The sequence below is a fragment of the Protomyctophum bolini genome, assembly GCF_963924005.1.
Source record: "Protomyctophum bolini genome assembly, chromosome: 12".
NCBI lineage: Eukaryota > Metazoa > Chordata > Actinopteri > Myctophiformes > Myctophidae > Protomyctophum > Protomyctophum bolini.
This window is the reverse complement of record NC_137873.1, coordinates 21,044,013-21,063,691: the sequence shown is the minus strand read 5'-3', so window position 1 is coordinate 21,063,691 and position 19,679 is coordinate 21,044,013. Positions and strand designations below refer to the sequence as shown.

Here is a 19,679-nt window from a genome sequence, read left to right as displayed (position 1 = left end):
ATTTGTCCGCTCAAAGGATGGGTGTATTTCTCATGGGTGCACTGCTCTCAATGCTCCCCATGCCCAGTGCATGACGGGGAACATTATTCACCCGTGCACCAATACTGACACACACACACACACACACACACACACACACACACACACACACACACACACACACACACACACACACACACACACACACACACACACACACACACACACACACACACACACACACACACACACACACACACACACACACACACACACACACACACGCACACACACGCACACACTCGCACACACGCACACACTCACACTCTCTGATCTTCGGCTTTTTATTCTTTTCTTATACGTAGAGCGGGGCACATCTCTCATGGGGTGCGCTGACATTAACCCTCCCCACAGCCTTGGGGGACATTTTTCAGCGCAGCGCTGACATTAACTGCTGTTGCAGGAGCTGATTGCCTGAGCCCCGGGCCGTGCTTTATGGAGCCTCTCGCTTCCACCAGCATCGATCTGCTATTGCCTTTTACTGCACCCATAGATGGATAGGAAAAAGTGTGTAATGCATGCGTTTATAGAAATGTGTGTGTGCGTGTGTGTGTGTGTGTGTGTGTGTGTGTGTGTGTGTGTGTGTGTGTGTGTGTGTGTATGTGCACCAGAGGACATAGAGGAATGTAGGCGGCTGAAAATATGGATACCAATGACTAAATAGTACAGGAGAGGAGAGGAGAGGAGAGGAGAGGAGAGGAGAGGAGAGGAGAGGAGAGGAGAGGAGAGGAGAGGAGAGGAGAGCTATTGTAGCTAAACATGTGGGCCTGGTTAGTAAGGAGGGAATTATATCCAGTATATACTGTACAGTTCGAAGTGGAAGATAACAGAGATGATGGAAAATATGGATGTCCAATATTAACGGCCTCCCAGTATAACATATTCCGTCATATTCAAGTGCTTTTGGAGACAGACGCCAGTCACCTTCTGTGTAGCTGACTCTTGTTGACGTTCGTTAATGTTATAGGCATCAAAGCAATTCTGCTTCTGCACTGTCAAATAGGCCAACATCATGTGATGTTACCTCTTTGTTTAACCACTTTTGGTAAAGAAGCACCCATATATTGGTATCAGTATCAGAAATTAGGGTTGGAATATCGGATACCCTAATGGAACACACTCTTACTGGGTCATGTTCTGATAGGCAGGACAAATCTGAACTAGAAATGCACTTTGTCGAGGTGCCAACTTGCGCAAGTAGGCCATACATCTCTCAATGCTCCGCATGCCCAGTGCATGACAGGGAACATTATTCACCCGTACACCTACATACATACATACATACATACATACAGCCGGTGGACAACACCAACATACCCAGCCGATCGCAGTACTTGCGAAGTAAAGAGAAAGCAAAAAGGACAGCATGGCACAATAGGCCTCTGAACAAGAGAGACCTTCAGATGTCTTACCTGGGACACCTTGCGTACCACCTCTCCGCTCATCACCAGTCCCTGGAGGAAGGAGCGCACGGCCACAAACGTGCGCGTGACCTTCAGCTTGAGGTCGCGGGGCGTGTCGCCGAACGGCCGCAGCGTCTCCGTCTGCTTCGACACGCACTCCAAGTAGTCCTCCCCTGTACGACAAGCAGAGATGCTGATTTAAATATATAGTGGAACTTTAAATAAACCCAGAAAAGCTCGCAGCTTCATGGATTGAAATTCAGATTAGAACGAGCCTCTCACAATGGGGGACGCAAACTGCAGAGGCAGATATAACATCCACGCTATGTAGTGTCATGGCTGCCGCAGAGAGGGTCACGTCAATGTATTCCTCTTTCAAAGTGATAAAACACTACCACAAAAAGAAGAATGAACAAATTACCATTTTCTTTGTTGTTCTGCATGGTTTATAATCTATTAACATTGCCCGGTGGGTGGATGTTGGACAGGGGCTATGGTGCCCATATACTGTATGGTGGGTGGATGTTGGACATGCAGGGGCTATGGTGACCATATACTGTATGGTGGGTGGATGTTGGACAGGGGCTATGGTGTCCATATACTGTATGGTGGGTGGATGTTGGACAGGGGCTATGGTGTCCATATACTGTATGGTGGGTGGATGTTGAACAGGGGCTATGGTGGCTATGGTGGCCTGCAGCAGGCAGCAGACTCTTGTATTTCATAACGTCATGCCATGTTACGTAGCCACGTTGTTGCTGATACGTCATCAGCCAGCGCCACTCTATCCAGACTGTTGAAAAAAAAAAGAATAGCGCCAGTTCGAGACTCGAGAGTAAAAACCTACGGTAAAAAGTAAACATTAATTTACAAAAACAAATGACGGCTGTGTGGGGTGAGTTTATAGTGAATAAGGATGTTGCAGCAGGGCAGCAGCAGTAGCTGCGCGGTGCGCATTGATACGACGTCAAACTGGTCTTTTTTTCCCCCCAACTCGCACCAATCAGAAGCCATGGTTGGATTTCACCCTTTGTCCCACCTACCTTGGAGATATAGGACCCTTTCCAGACTGAGTAGCGAGTGACAAAACAAATCCACGGAATGCATGGAATCAGGCTGGAGCCCAGGCTGGTGTTACGGTGTGTGCGTGTGTGTGTACCTATGATACCCAGGCTGGTGTTACGGTGTGTGTGTGTGTGTGTGTGTGTGTGTGTGTGTGTGTGTGTGTACCTATGATACCCAGGCTGGTGTTGCGGTGTGTGTGTGTGTGCGTACCTATGATACCCAGGCTGGTGTTACGGTGTGTGTGTGTGTGTGTGTGTGTGTGTGTGTGTGTGTACCTATGATACCCAGGCTGGTGTTGCGGTGTGTGTGTGTGTGTACCTATGATACCCAGGCTGGTGTTGCAGTGTGTGCGTACCTATGCTACCCAGGCTGGTGTTACGGTGTGTGTGTGTGTACCTATGATACCCAGGCTGGTGTTACGGTGTGTGTGTGTGTACCTATGATACCCAGGCTGGTGTTGCAGTGTGTGCGTACCTATGCTACCCAGGCTGGTGTTGCAGTGTGTGTGCGTACCTATGATACCCGGCGCCAGGAACTGCCTGTTTGCCTGGTTGAACAGCTTCTCCAGCAGTCTGGCCCAGAAGTCGTTGAGCGCCTCCTCCAGGTTGACGTTGGAGCCGCGGCAGTAGCGCCTCAGCTCCATGAACAGGTCAGAGAAGACCTGGGCGTTCTGGGAGTACAGAGGACCCCACGCCGAGGAGAAGGTCTCCTGCAGGGCCACCTCTGAACGGTTCAGCAGCTCCAGGAAGTACCCTGGAAAAAACACACACACACACACACAGCGGAAGTTAGAGTCTGACAGTAACAAGGAAGGGCAAAAGAAGTAAGAACACGCGGTCTGTCCCCGTTACAATGTGCTAGACCCCCTGGGAGATGGATTGCTGAGGTGGAGCGCCACACACTACCATCAGCTCCCAGTAGTTCCCGCACGACGTGCTGCACCCCAGCCGTGCTACTCATTATGCCGAGTTGGTGGTGCCCGGGATCGAACACATGAACTTGTGGTCTAACGGCGAGAGCTCTATACCGAGTGAGCTACCCGGACATAAAGCAGAGAGTGCTGGTTAAGTCCTGAATCAACCAGCTAGTTTATAAAATCGGTGGAGATATAGTTGTACTTGCATGTGATCTTCTAGCTCCTCTATGAGTCATGGAGGCAGGGCAGAAACAGTACTGCGTGTGGTCTCGCTTTGTTTTGCTGTCCCACTTTTGTTTAATCTTCTTTTATTTGTATCTATTTCTGTCCCAGTCACAATAGTGTGCGTGCCAGTCAGCTTGATAAATGCTGGACTGCGAAGTAAATAATGTACCCAAAGTCAAACTACACACGAGCCTTGCATCTGCGGTAGCAACACCCACCCCCAATCCCCCTTCGACCACCATCACGTCCAAAGAAAGTGTCCCGCGGCCTCAAAGGCTATTGTTACTTTGTGACAATAGTCACATGCATTTCCCTGTAGGCCATTACTGTAGCCTGTGCTTCGAAGACTATGCTAAAGCATTTCTAAGAGAGACATATCCTTTCATCTGCATACCAAAGCTACCTCGTACCGCGTATGAACCCAAAATAGAGGGACGCTAATGGGCCCCTCTGGGGGCATATCTGCAGATTTACAGTGGCTTGCGGTATCGGAGAATATGCCGCCGGGAACTATAGACGTTCAGAGAAGACACAGTGAGATATGCAGGGTGGCGTTGCCGGGTAAAACGTGGAGGAACGCTGGAGCCTTCCATGAGAGGGGAAGGCAAACAAAAGAACACAGGGGCAGAAGAAAGTGGCAGCCAGGTCCCAGAGGACAACAATGCAACCCTCCGTTCTGCCTTGCAGGGTGATGGCGAACAAGGAGGAGGCAGACAATCACACAGCGTGGCCCCATCCATCCAGCCATTCAGCCCCATATTTACTGTGCACTAGTACACAATGTGCGAAATATTAAATCTGGTCAGTGTGTTTGTTTCGGCATGTGTCTGCGTGCGCGAGTGAGTGAGTGCGTGCATGTGTGCATTTCTGTGGGTGCGTATTGTGTCTTTATGTACTGTCTGCATTACGAGAATACCGTATTTATACGATGCGATGCGCGAGTGCGGTCTAGCCACCAACAACTCGGGACTACCCTCCGCGCCCGCATTTGTCTAGCATCTAGTATTTATATGCCCGTCGGCGTGCGACTGCATGTCGGCCATAATATGAACGTGTGAATGGATGTCTGACAGACGGGGAGCGATAATGTGCAGCGGTTTTCGCTCTGAAGGCATCTTATCTCAGCCTGCCGCCATGCAGCCCCAGATGCAGAGGAGATGGAGAGGAATGGATGCTTCGCCTGCCTCCAGTTCCCTGCCCAATCTGGGCTCGCTTATTCCCCCACACGCACACGCGCACACACACACACACACACACACACACACACACACACACACACACACACACACACACCAGATGTGACACAAGCAGCTTTGATTTTTAATCTCCATTAGAATTCATTCCTGCTGTGTAGTGTCAGCAATATGGTGGAAATGCCACAATTCTGTTTAATGGAAAAGCCTGTCGGATGGGGAGTGTTGGCCCAGGTGTGGAAGGGAGATTGTTCCTCCACGAAATGCACGGAGCACATTTCAGGGCTATTCAGGGTAAAACTGGGAATAGGCAAGCCAAAGACCACACAGCACAGCAGGTTGTTTGAAATGTACCGGGGTTTTGAAATATCTTTAGGCCAGTATTTCTCAAACATTTTCATGTCAAGGACCACTAAATTGATACGTATTAGGCTGTGGACCCACATTTACTGGAATAGAGAACTGATGTGAATAGTCACAGATACAGCATCTATAATGGGACTATACCTTCTGGCTGGTGAAATTATAGTGAAACTATACCTGTTTTATCAACCTGGCATCCCAGTTTTGGGCATGTTATAGGCAAAAAAACAAAAGCAGAGAAAAATATGTGTTCACTATTTTTTGAAGAGAGCTTAAGTGATTAAACTGTCCCTAACTGTATACTGTGAACCCCCTGGAACCCACTCGAGGACTCCTGGGGGGTCCCCGGACCACGCTGCTTTAGAACCACTGCTTTAGGCTGTGTTCCCATAGAAAAGCCAGCGGTGGACATTGCCACACAGTCCCATGTTGTGTTGTTTTGACTGGAACAGCACACAGATATTCTTAATGCTCGCTTCTTGTTGCGTAATTGTCCTGCATCTCACGGTGTCTGCTCTCTCCTGTGCCCTTCCGCCTCAGTGACTAATGACCGTCATTAGTACGAAGCGAGCACGCTCATATGTGCACACACACACACACACACACACACACACACACACACACACACACACACACACACACAGTACTGTATGTGGGCACTTGCAGGTGTGTGTCTGTGTATATGTGTGTGTGTGTGTGTAGTGTCTGCACTTTGTATAAAGATGACCTTTGTCTTGTCTCCGTGCACGGCGCAGGGTTCCCAGTGGGACCGCTGCCTCTGCTGGCTCATCCAGTCATGCTTTGCTCTCTCTCATACACCTCCATCCACTCTCATGAGTCCTCATCCAGGCCTGATATGACCCCCTCGTCATCATGGGCCTGCTATCTTCATCCACCACGATGACCTCCAGAGAAGCTTGTATCCCTTAGAGTATATATGAATAGAGATGGCATCCGAGTTCTCCTTCCATCCACTTGCATTAGGTTGCTCCAAAGCGCATGAGGCGATTTCACTCCTCCTTCCGTGTAGGAACAGAGTGCATTCTGGGATGGATTTGCCCCAAACACATGAACGCGCTGCCGTTGAACGTGTACGAACACGCACGAACGCGCACGAACGTGCTGCCGTCGTGAGCGTGCACAATGATAGTCAACGGACCAGCGCGTTCATGTGTTTGGGTCCACGCTGCAATACCAAATTCGGCCACTATGTCCATTTCGCCTCAGGGTTTCCTCTGGGTGCCGTCTCTATTTATATATACTCTAAGTTGTATCCCAGGACATGATTATAGGGCTGTCACGAACAGCTATGTGTTCATTTTGACCTGAGATCAGATTCTAAAAATGTCTTCTACATCCTGACAGTTTTCTGAAAAAGCTATGTTTCTATGTCAGTCATTCTTCGATTAAAAAAAACATAATATAACATAATGCTAACACCAAAAGGGGTTCCCGCCCAAAATGGGTTAAGTATGGATGTGTGTCTGTCCGTATGTCTATTAGAGTACAGATGTGTCCGTATGTCTATTCGAGTACGTACAGCTGCAATACCGCTGGGTGACCTAAAGTGGCACTGTTGCACTGCTCGGTTCACACGCTGGCGTGATTTTCGACAAGCTCAAAATGCATCACAACGTGACACGTCTTGAGCTTTGATTGAGCCGATTATGCAAACAATGTTGCAATTATCACAAATAATTGCGGGTAGAGCATTATGCTGTGATTGTGACAGGCCTAGACATGATGAGGCTAGGACGTTTGCACCATCCTCAGCAAGGATGACACAAACAGCAGATGGTTTGTAATGATGTTAAATGGTACAATATCCTTCTTCTCTGTCTCTATTTTGGTGTCTATCTTTCTTCCTTGCATTTTCAATCTTTGAACCCTTTTTCACTCGTGTACACACATGCATGCGCACGCACACACACACACACACACACACACACACACACACACACACACAAGCAAACATGCACTCGCGCTCACACGCATGCTTGCCCACACACGCATACAAAGCGAGAACAAGATACGCCGAGCGTGTGTCCTAATGACTTTCTTCCTGTGGTGAGAAGGGAATTAATGATTTCATTTGTAATCGCAAGGAGTTTCACATCCAGGCCACCTTGACAGGTTGTGGGCATATTTTTCCCCCTCCATACTGTAACTTTGTACTTATTCCCTTGGCTCTTGGTACTGCTAAAACACATGTGCGCACAGTGTCCGCACACACAAGTGCATAAGTGTGAAGCTTATCCACTGGCTTCAGTTTAATTGATTCTAAGTATACTTTTCTTCCTCACACACACACACACACACACACACACACACACACACACACACACACACACACACACACACACACACACACACAGTGTGTGATCGACGAGGGATTCTCTGTATGTGAGGTGCCATTGATCATCCTTCAGCTGCCAGTTACGTCTCAAAGTGTGCTCCGGCTGATCCCCATGCAGTCTGTTCGTCCACACAAAGGGATTAACTGACCATGGCTTGTGCTCAATAACTGATCCCAAATCACTGACACTGACACTGGGGTGCAGGGCGAGACTTCGCTTGGCTGCATGGACACCTTTGTTTCTCATGTATTAACCGGGAAAGCATCTGTGTCGTTCATTTTAGATTTGAGCTATACACTTATATACACAACATATGTTTTTCAGAAAACTCTTTTTAGAACAGTGGTTCTCAAATTGCAGATATACAGCGTAAGCTTGTACATCTGCAATTCTTGAATATTTGTTTTGAGTAATTTTGACACAACTATTCTACTCTGGCGGTCCCTGGCACATTTTCATTTGTCCACAGGCAAATACATTTCATTTTGGGGGTCCTTGACCCCCCCAAAAGTTTGAGAACTTCTGATGTAGAAGGCCTCAGGTCTTAATGGGTTAAATACCGGAAAGAACCCCGCCCCAATCCCCTACTCTCTCATGCCAGTGCATGCCAGCTTCCTCGTGTCGGGAGGAAAATCCTGATTCCAAGTGGTCATTAAGTCATCACAGGCTGACAGGAAATCACTGATTAACTCATTACGTACCCGTACTACTGGGCTGTACATGTTGATTTTCTGTGACAGGCGTCTAACACTATCTATCACATCAAAGAGGATCTGTCACGGCCCTGGAACAGAGCCAAACCATTGATGGTCATTAAGATATGAAATATACTGTGAAACACTGAGGAAAGCCGACAAAATGCAATCAGCGAAGAAACAGCCAACATGGAGGGGAAAGAAAAAAACTGGTTGGAATAATGTGTCAATCCTTCCACGGCGCCACGTGAAACTCCCCGCTGTCCTGTCAGGTGAAAATAAGCGGCTTGGGCTCCTCATGCATAGAAGGAAGCATGAGGTCAGTCCGTTGCTCTCCCCAGGTTGGCAGAGGGAGTGTAGTGCCCAGTATTACATTAGACAATTGACACTATGGGTGAAAAAAGGGTTACACAATCGTGGGATAAAAATAATAATATTATAATGCTGGATTACTGGAGAATATAGAGGCAGAATAATGGTTAAAGCTAGTGTGTAACAGGAGCACCTTTAGCGATTGCTGTCGTGAGGATACATTTTGCATGTTGCACTTGCAGTCACAGTACACTGTAGTGTATCGCACCCTGCCGTGCCCCTTTGACATGCATTTTGAATGGCTACATACAGTATGCAAACTTCCTCAAGCAAGACAGACACACACATATAACCAATAACCATACCTAGATGTGGATGCTTATAGATAGTATAGGTGCAGTAGAGTCGGCTCATGACCGTGAACACAGAGCACACAAGCTGTGAGACGCGATAAACCATTTTGTTGTGCAAGTGCACCAGAGTGCACAAAAGAAGGATTCTAAGGAGTGGCAAGAGGGAGAGAAAGAAGAGTGCAAGAATGTAAGCGACGAGAGGGAGAGAAAGAAGGTGAGAGGCATAGAAAGAAGGCAGAAAGAAAGACGAAATGGGGTCGAAAAAAGGACGAGAGTGGTGGAAAAAAGTGGGAGAGAAAGGAGGCAAAGGAGGATTATAAAGAAGGTGTAGAGAGGTGTAGGTGTAGTGAGAGATAGAGACAGAAGGGGAGAAGGATGTATCCGATATCCTTAACTCGATTTGTCTGCTCTGACAAGTGCTGAATGATCCTATTAGCCGGACATTTTGGTCATTTCCTTGGCAAAGGATATGGTAAGCAAGAGCGAGAGAGAGAGAGAGAGAGAGAGAGAGAGAGAGAGAGAGAGAGAGAGAGAGTGTGAGTGAGTGAGTGAGTGAGCGAGCGAGAGAGAGAGAGAGAGCGAGAGAGAGAGAGTGAGAGAGAGTGAGTGAGAGAGAGAGACAGACAAAGAGGTAGAGAAAGCAAGGCATACTGTAGGAAAGGAGGAACTAAGAAGGTGATGGATGTGGTGATGGTGGAGCAGTGGTTACGATCTATTGGCTGTGGGTCATCAGGTGTGCTCTGTTCAGCTATGGGGCTTTTTCCTCCCTTGCAGGCCACGCCCCCCTGCATGGTTCCCTTCCCTGTCCCAAGAAACATCTGACCGTTCTCCTCACTCTAAGTCTAAAAGGCCAGTCCACACCAAACTCCCTGCAACATGGAACAACCCATTAGGGTTCCATTTGTACACTCTGAGTAAATTAACAGTGATTTTACAATATAAATTGGGGCTCCCATAAAAATGCCATTAAACGGGTATCCGTAGCTTAATGCATGTCAGAGAATCACTGCTATAGCCGTACAAATCTTCTCTTATGCAGGGGGTGTCCCTGGCATACTCGACAGCGGCGGGGCTCGTTCATGACTCGCACACACGAACGAACGACTTGCGGTGCTCGTTCCTTCCGGAAGGGGTGAAAAGGGAGTATGCCGGTGCCGTCTCTATTATTTATAACTCTATTGCAACCATTATCCGCAAATGGCAGTTGCAAGGAATTGCATCGGTGTGGACTGGCCTTTAGAGTTTTACTACAGTATCTATGCTAGGAGGGACACATGTTAGTGTGTGTGTGTGTGTGTGTGTGTGTGTGTGTGTGTGTGTGTGTGTGTGTGTGTGTGTGTAGGATGGCAAATAACCAGTGTTGGGGAGTATTAAGCTACATGTAGCTGAGCTACGTAGCTTAGCTACATTTTGCTGTAGCTTGTGGTAGCTTAGCTACATTCATATTGGTGTACCTCGTCAAGTAGCTCAGCTACTTTTTGGGTCATTTTTGGTAGCTTAGCTACTCAAGTTACAAGCTACAATTTTGGGCAATAACATGAAATAAATATATTCATTTTGACCATTGGTTGCTGTGTTAATTCTTGAACTAGAACCCCCTTTGAAAAATCAAGGACTGTTCCTTTTTCTGATTGCTTTGAGGGCATGTCAGCTCCTGACAAGCCAACAGCTGCCTCTAATTGTTTTATCCTTTCTTTAATGGGGGAAAATCTGTCTAGAACAGGGGTCTTCAAATGTTGACGATCAAATGTCATCATGTAACAGTTGTTTAGTTATAATGTAGGTGTAGTTATCTCATTATACAAGGGTCTCTTTTTTTTACAGTTAAGATGTGTTAACATTGACGATCAAATGCCATGTATAACACACAGTATCCTCAACAGATCCTCTTTTATTTGTGTAAGTCTCTAAGTCTTTTTTATTTATTTTTATTTTTTTAAACAAAACCGTTGAGAGGCATATTTCAGCTGGCATCGTGGCATGTGACTTTTTTGTAGGTTATTATATTTTGTTTCATATGCACCGCATGTACATTCTCAATTTAACACTGAAAAATAAAAAGTAGCTGAGCTACTTTTTCCATGTAGCTGTAGCTTTACAAGCTACATTTCTCCAGGGGTAGCTATGTAGCTTGATCAAGCTACTGCCATGGTGAGCTACTTGTAGCTTTACAAGCTACGCTTTCAAAGTAACTTCCCCAACACTGCAAATAACCTTGATGGTGACAAATTCACTGCTGTCCTGGGTGGGAAGTGCCTGTGTGTACATTATTGTGCTTTGAGTGTGTGCCTATATAAGGTGTGTACCTTATATATCTGTGTGTGTGTGTGTGTGTGTGTGTGTGTGTGTGTGTGTGTGTGTGTGTGTGTGTGTGTGTGGCTGAGGCCTGAGGGGGATTGCACAAACGCACAAACTATAAGAGGATCTGGGAGCCATTAGAGCATTTACGTGTCAGACTACCTCTCCATCAATACGAGCATTTCTCACATGCGTACAGTGCCCCAACAGTGCCAGAGCCCCGTTAGCAAGCATTTAGACACCATTAAAACCGTCATCTTATTAAACAAGCCGACACAACACATAACGCACTCCATTCTTCAACGGACCTTCTGTGAAAGTCCTTATTCCGGCTCTCCCTTACACTCTGTCGCACCCCTCCGGCATTCGGCTGTCTGGCGCTGTGTACTATTTACCCTTGTCTGCTCTTCCCCTGTATCCATCTGTTTCTCTTTTACAGCACTCGTTTGCCTCGCTCGTTTCCTCTCCCTCTCTCCTTCTGTGTGCCCGTCACTGCGTGATGTTTTCCGGCTATCATTTTGTTTTCTCCCCCTATACCCTCCTCAGCTCACTTTTCTGAATCACTATCTTCTGTCCCCTTTGTGTGTCACAGGGATCTAAACAGCTAGTCTTGCCATAACTCTTCCCTTTCTCCCTCTCGTTCCCTGGCACTCTCTCCTCCTTCCGTCTCGATTGTTCGTTCTTTCCAAAAGTACCCGCTGCCACCCCCTTTCCCTCACCCACACCCCTGTGAGTAATGTGCTTGGCATAATTAGGCCGGCGTATCACCCAAAATGCGTGTGATTTGCATGCCGATAAGATTGGCCAATCGCGGTGGCACCGAGGCAGCAGATGTCCTTGTCAGAGGTGACCCTGAGAGCGGTGGGAATGGCGCCGGTGGACGAATTGAAATCTGTCGTCTAATTGGAGGAATATTTCACCACAGAAACACGATGTGTCGGCCGAGTGTAATTAGGAAAGCACACCCAGATAGCCGACTGCCGCGGTGTTTCATTAGGTGCAGAGAGGAAATCAGGACAGGCATATGCAAGGAGGAGATGTGGCATTAAAACCAGGCAAGGTTTGGGTACGAGCTGAAGCTTGTCACCGGCGTGCGTGTACCAGTCTCAACCCCCAGCCCCCTATGATTCTATATTTAAACTGCCTCTCTGAGGACACGCAGTGACAATAAAAGACAGAGGGTATACTGTAGCTGTGCATTAGTCTGAATAATGACAACTGAATAACAATAATATAGAAAACACTGTGTGGGCTCGAGTTGATAAGTGCATTCTGGCGGATGAGCCGTAACCCTCCTCCTTCTGTCTTCCTATTGGTTGACCCACATGACGTCAGAGCCCAGCAGGAAAACGGGCCGGGAATAGAGATGTGCGATAACAATAGTGGCCTCGCTACTCGAGCCCGCAATAATAAGAGAGTATAATTGTCTGGTCATCTAGAAATGAGTCTGCCCAGTTGCCATTTGACCAGTCAGCCATAGCCAGAAGGACCAGTTGACTCTGCAGAATCAAGTGTATGAGATTAAAATCTCAAGTCAGTCAGTCTTTCTGTCTGTCTATCTTCACACACTATTACACAGGCAAGCACATTTCAAGTACATCTAACATCTAGTAACATTAATTATGTCATATGCAATGAATGAGGATGTTCACACACACACACACACACACACACACACACACACACACACACACACACACAGAGTGCCAGCGCATCCAGATGCCAGCCGTGGCACCATTAGGCAGAGAACCACCTGCCAGGTTTAACGCTTCCGTCTGTCTGGTACACCTGGCTGCCATCTAACACAGCGCTCCCCATGGTGCCACCACTCTGCCCGTCCTGGATGACCTTTCTCTCTCTCATTCGGTATGCCCTCCTCCTCCATATCTCATGTCTCTGTTTGCTCGTTTCACACTTCCTCTAATGCCCTGCTGGCTAATGCTGCGTTCAAACTGGCAGCTGTACAAAAGATCTGAAAACTCTACCTCTTCAGACTCCATCTTAGCCATAGCACTTGCACTAGCCTCAATGTGACCTTACAGGCGTATGCAACGACTAACCTTGTAACTTAGATAGCATATTAGACATTGCACTCTATATAGAGCTTGCTTATGATGATCCTTATGATGACTATTTCTATGTATCTCTCTGGATTAACCCATTTTGACCTGAGATCAGATTCTAAAAATGTTCCTGTCAGTCGTTCTTCGATTTTTCAAAAATAGCAGACCTACAAGCTCGTAAAATTGTAAATTGTGTGAAGAGAGAGAAAAAGAAGAGAAACCACTCGTTTTGTAGCTTTGTAGCTGCAGTTGAAGCCAGATAGCTCAACTTGGCAGAATTTGTAGCAGCTATAAACATATGTCAGGCATCGCATTGTATCTTCATGCCGCTGGCGTCCATTGAAAATGAACGGTGGCCTGTAGCTTTGTGTCTGCTGTGTGAACACAACATAATGTTGCCAGTTAATCTCCCTCCCTCGCTCATTCAATGTCGTTCTGTCCCTCTCTCTTGCTCTCCACTCTCTCATCTTGTATTGTTTACTCTCCTATGCATGGGTCAATTGTATTCCCATTTCCGTAGATTTAAATGTCTCCAGCTATTAATTTGATTCCCTTATTCCCTCAGCACGGTACACTCAGTCATTCAGGTGTTCTTGCCTGTGTGCCTTACTGTCAGTTTCATTTCTGTGCTAATATTATCCACAGTCGCAACAACCTTATACTGGAAAATGGCTGTCCTTGCCCCGGGGTTGGTGACAATGATGACATGACTGACTATTGTCATTACTTCACTGAACAATAAATAAATATATATTATAACATAAAGCCTTTTATCCTAGAATACAATTGCACAACTTTGTGCACAGTCATAGACCGTGACGTATGCAGAGTATACGTATTGTGCCACTAACGCCTGTGCGTTGTGGCCGTGACACGTCCCTGACTTCAACCCAGTTCTGTGGGTCTGTGACTAGGCTTTCCTAGAACTGCGGTGGGATCCATAATAACGTATCATCCCACCCTTAAAACAATATACACGGACAGCAGACACACAATATTCACAAAGAAACACAGAACAACAACCTGCCCAGCATGGAAAAACACAGTCATGGCCAAAGATAAATCACTGTCTGCCTTCGGTACAAATGTATGTGTATGTTTCTGTAACGTGCACACCATGCAGAAACAATATTTATTGTCTTTGTCATTTAATTTAATTGTACTGTAACTGACCGAGACATATAGTTCAGTTTATTATTAACCTGTTAAAACCGGAAAAGCATGTGTCCCATGTGATTTTGGCGTTGGCTATTCAAAAATAGCAGATGTACAAGTTCACAGTGAGCATGTACATCTATTTCTTTATGTTTCAACAAAAATCTTGAAAGTGTGAGAACTACTGATTTAGAAGGCATTTGTTGAATGGGTCTTAATGGCAGGGGGGTCACCAACACGTCCGTACATGGACACATGTGTCCGTGGCAAAGACTTGGTCAAGTCCGTGGAAATTCTTTAGATTTTCTGTTTTACACACCATTATAATGTTATTATTTTGATCATAACACCCACTTACTGAATGTCAAGTCTCCAGGTTTGGTATTTATTGTGGTATTTATTATGACACTACTATGGCATATACTGTAGGATATATATATATACTATAGTACTATAGTACTGGTGGTTCTCAAATGTTAAGAGAGAAATCGAGCCGTTTTCTTCCATTTGAACACTCTCAGAGTTACAGACCTGTTATTCAGGGCTATCTACTGTATTTCATGTTTAATATTATTGTCCACTCATTTTGTGTGTCTGTGACAAAAATGTCCACCACAAGCCAACATGGCGATGACCCCTGCTTAATGGGAAAAGTAATTTAGCTTTGTGTAATTAGATTCACATTATCTTATGGTCATGATTGAAGGGGTTGAACAGGTGTGTGTAATTAGATTCACATTATCTTATGGTCATGATCGAAGGGGTTGAACAGGTGTGTGTAATTAGATTCACATTATCTTATGGTCATGATTGAAGGGGTTGAACAGGTGTGTGTAATTAGATTCACATATCTTATGGTCATGATCGAAGGGGTTGAACAGGTGGCGTCAAGGTGACCGCCGTGTACCCACTCGTTGCACATGTCAGCAGTTACTCAACTTATGCTCTGGGGAATTGAGTGTTTGCTTACATAATACTACTGAAATTGGTCTTCACACCTGAACATGTATTTTCTGTTTTTCCTAAAGGAGCTGGAGAGAGACTGGGAGGCCCATTATGTTACTGAACACACACTGGGGTCCGCGGAGCATAGCCAGGGGGTCCACGAAATAATTCATTACAATTATGTTCTAATTGGTTTTGCACACAATCAATTTGAATAAAATGACATGATACATATTGTAGTTGTGGTTTCTGTTTATGATGAAATGAGTTTGAATGATTTTGATGATTTTGTTTTAATAGAAATAGTTAAAGTTAGAGAACCTCTGCTCTAGTCTATAACAACGATTACTCTCAGAATATAACGTCCACAAGACTGCCTGTACCATTTAATGGTTCAGGCAAAGAAAAGGAATATTTGCTGTATGACCATTTATAAACACCCCCCCCCCCCCCCTCCCGCACTCTCTCTCTAACACACGCACATGCACGCACGTACATACAGGCCAGAAGCCAGCTGTGTGCAAGCATGCAGCATCCTCTAATCTGTGGCTTGCTTGGTGGGTTCTTCCAGAATCCCTGGGCCTAAAAAGGCCTTGCCTGGCTGGGCTGGAACAGTAACACCCTACACTTAGCTGCATGGCGCTAGATAGCCCACACCCTGCTAAACACAGCCAGATGTGGAGGGACAGACCAACTGGCTGACTGACTGACTGACTGACTGCAGCAGGGCACACGCTTTGTTATAAGATCCCCTCGCTCACTATGCTAGAAAATATACTTTACTGCTACTTCCACTTATCCTCAAGCCTGAAACAACCATAATGTTCACCCTCGAGCCAAATAAATTAACCACATGAATCCTAATGCTGCTCTTATGGTCATGTCGTAATAGGCGCACATTCTGCAAAAAGTAGGCGAAAAGTCTTTGAAGTCGGGAGAAGATTTGGCAAATATATTAAGCAGATCTACAAGCTCACAACACCTCATAATGCAACACATCTGAGCTTATAGATTGGTTCTTTTCGCTATTTTATGAACAACAAAATATATAGGGTTTAAGTTGTATACCAGTGCCTGGGATGGTGCTAACTGTAAGCCCTTTTCTGACACCACGAGGGAACAGGAGGTGGTTTTAGGTTTTGGTTTATTTCAGCAGTGGCTGTTTATCAAGGGCTGAGGCAGGCGTGAGGTCACGTCCCACTGGAATACAAACATCACGGTTCCTGCCGTCGTATTATTTCTCACAGCAGTGATGGCTAAAAGCAACATGTACTTAGTAGGCCAGAGACATGTGCAGATCTGTAGAGCCCATGTATGCTCCAGTTTTACCATCTGCCTTATCGCTTTGCCTCCTCTGATGTGAGACATCTCCTCTGCACCCTTCTTTCATATTCTCTCTGCCAACTCTGCCGTCAATCTGACGGGGTAGGGGCGAGGTTTGTGGGATGAGTGAGGGTAACTTTCTGTGCAAGTTCAAGAGGGGCCAACCATTAAACAATCGTCATGTCACATAACCTCTGAGAGGAGAGATGCACCTGTACTTTACAACTGCACACTAAAATCTTTAGATCTCTTAATTTAACTCTGATAGTACACTCTCAGGGGTAAATTCACAAAGGATTGTCTGGCATTCGTGGTCCCAAAACCTGCACAAATACAACAAAAATAAACAGTATACTTCTCAAAGCACTCACAAACACATTGTGGGTGATTATGCGAACACTTAGTTCCAAATCGGCCCTTTCTATGCAAATAAGCCTCATTTAAATTGTAAAAGTCCAATTCATTAACACCAGCGCTAACAGCCGCACGCAGTTAAGAGTGAAGGTAGTTAGCATCTTCAGAGAGGCACATTTATGATGGGTGTCACGCCCAGACATTATAGCGATCATGGCAGCAGGGAATGTAGCCAGGCCAAGACATCATCATGCAGATATTTCTAGCACAAGGGTGTAAAACTCATTTGACTCTTTTTTTGTCTGTGTTCGCATGCCGGGCATGAATGCTCTCACTCTCAACTAACTAATTTGTTCACAACACGCACAGAATTCCGGGTTACAGGAAGTTGTATACTGTACTGTTTTTTCATACTTTGTCGTGTGTACAGGTGACTCTAGCCTGCCTTATCCAAGCAACCAATGGCCTTTCAGCGTGAATAAAGAGTGTGTGCATGATCTTGTTAATAAGGTTAATCAGAAGCCTGATGGTCTATAAACATAATAAAAAAGCTATTAATTGGAGGCAGAGTAGTCCAGGTGAAATATTTATTTCCCCAACACACTGTCTTCACGTACAGGAACAGAAAATATAACATTTCAGGTATCCGTGATGAAGGTCAATGCAGACCAAAATGTTGCATTTTTCTGTATTGAACTAGATAATTGTTTTGTCCTTTCATGCGTTGGCTGATATATAGTTGGATTTTACAGTAGAAACAGGGAGATATACAGTATACAGGTTCAGGAATCGAACCTGCGACTCTGTGTTAGGCTGCATTAGAGCCTATAGTATGCGCCTTAACCAGTATAGGCCATCGGCACCCTGCATAAGGACTTTTTTGCCAATGTCCATTGGCTTTAATAAAAGTAATCACTTTGATTATTACAATGGTATTCTCTGTTTTCAGGCTTAACACCTCCACACCAGCTTCACAAACAACTCAGTAACAGTCAAAGATGCATTCGTACACAAATAAATAGTGTGCCACAAAGCCACCATATAGGCTATACTTTGTATAATTGCCAACGAGGGCAAATTGCACTCAGCTGTGGAACCTTATGGGAGGGTTTGCGCTGGCATATGTTTAGCATAATCATATATTCTGTGTATCAGGCCTGAAGATGAGGCAGATAGCGAGTGCAAGTGACTTACTATCACTATCATGGTGCTATCAGTGCCCACAATCCATTCTTTGTGAATTTTCAATCGAGAATAAATTAACACTGAGGATAAAATATGGATACACATGGATATGCATTCTGTTATGAAATATGGATGAAGAAGGGAGCCATGCTGTCAACCATTGGTTTCCATAGAGATGTTTTGAAGCCACTATTTCAGCTAATTCCAAATCCACCATCTTGGAATATCTGGCTCTACAAAGCAAACGGAAAGCAATGCTATTGGCTGGAAGAGCAGCGAGGTTTCGCTCAGTAGAAACAGTAGAAACTCTCGAAGCATACACTACTGTATTATCAATTTTAAAATGAATGGGACCATAATTTAAAAAACGCAGAAGACTTTAAACTAACAACAATGTTTTCCATGGTAATTCAAATCAAATATCTATTGAGTTTAATGGCGACACCTTCGCCATTGCAGCGTTGCCATTACTTCCGCATTGACTTCATAATGCAGCGACGGAAACTTGCTGCCTGGTTTGGTCTGAAAGGTCTAGTCAAATAGAGCTGAACTTTCTGTCACAACCCATGGCAGAAGACAGCGTATGGTATGTGGACAGGTTAACGAGCGACAGCCTCAGGATGACCCGTTTCCTCTGAGTCCGTGAGTTAGAGAGCCGCTGCTTCCATGACGTGTGTGTGTGGGCGTACTGGATGCACATCGTTAGATTGTTTAGATAGCTGAGTGCTGTTTGACTGCGTTCTGCGTTGTTTACCGTCTCCGCTGTGCTAAATGAGGTGTTTCCCCCGAAGAACGCCAACGTTCCAGGACCTTAAGATGACATAAACGAACTTGGACGGAATGTGTATGCCTTGGACAGGTTATTTTGTGTGTGTGTGTGTGTGTGTGTGTGTGTGTGTGTGTGTGTGTGTGTGTGTGTGTGTGTGTGTGTGTGTGTGTCTGCCTGCCACATTTATTTGTGAACGTGTCTTTCTGTGTGTTTTGGCAGAAATGAGCCAAAGTATCCCTTTGGCATGGACATGACTGAGTGGAAAGGGACCATGCGAGAGAGAGAGAGAGAGAGAGAGAGAGAGAGAGCAAACGTCACTCAGCCACTTACGGTATCACAATGATTTGGAAAAAGGTCAAGGTCTAACTAGCCGATCCCCAGCTGACAGATCCATTGTCACACTCTGGCCAAGGCGAACGAGTGCAGCAGAGAGACAGATGCTTAGACCCTCTCCTATTAACCGGAACAGGTCATTAAACACAAATAATCGCCTCAGTGTTCTGATGGTCCAGTGACTAACTCACTCTATCTCGTTTCCCCCGCCTTCTGTTTTTCTCTATCTCTCCCTCTCCCAGCTCTCAGTCTCCCTCTCTGTGTCTCCCACTGTAAACATCGCAATCAAGAGGCGAGTTGACCTTCGTCCTGTGATGCAATAGCCCTTTGGTG

At 45.7% G+C, this 19,679-nt stretch overlaps 1 protein-coding gene across 1 annotated transcript in view; it reads right to left on the bottom strand.

Annotated features, from left to right (window-relative positions):
* gpc1b (glypican 1b) overlaps positions 1 to 19,679 on the bottom strand; it is a 105,985-nt gene that overhangs the window by 19,535 nt on the left and 66,771 nt on the right. The window contains exons 4-5 of the mRNA XM_080777967.1: positions 3,021 to 3,260; positions 1,452 to 1,615 (exon numbers count right to left, since the gene is read on the bottom strand). Coding sequence (XP_080634093.1) covers positions 1,452 to 1,615; positions 3,021 to 3,260 — 404 coding nt within the window. The remainder of the gene's footprint in view (positions 1 to 1,451; positions 1,616 to 3,020; positions 3,261 to 19,679) is intronic.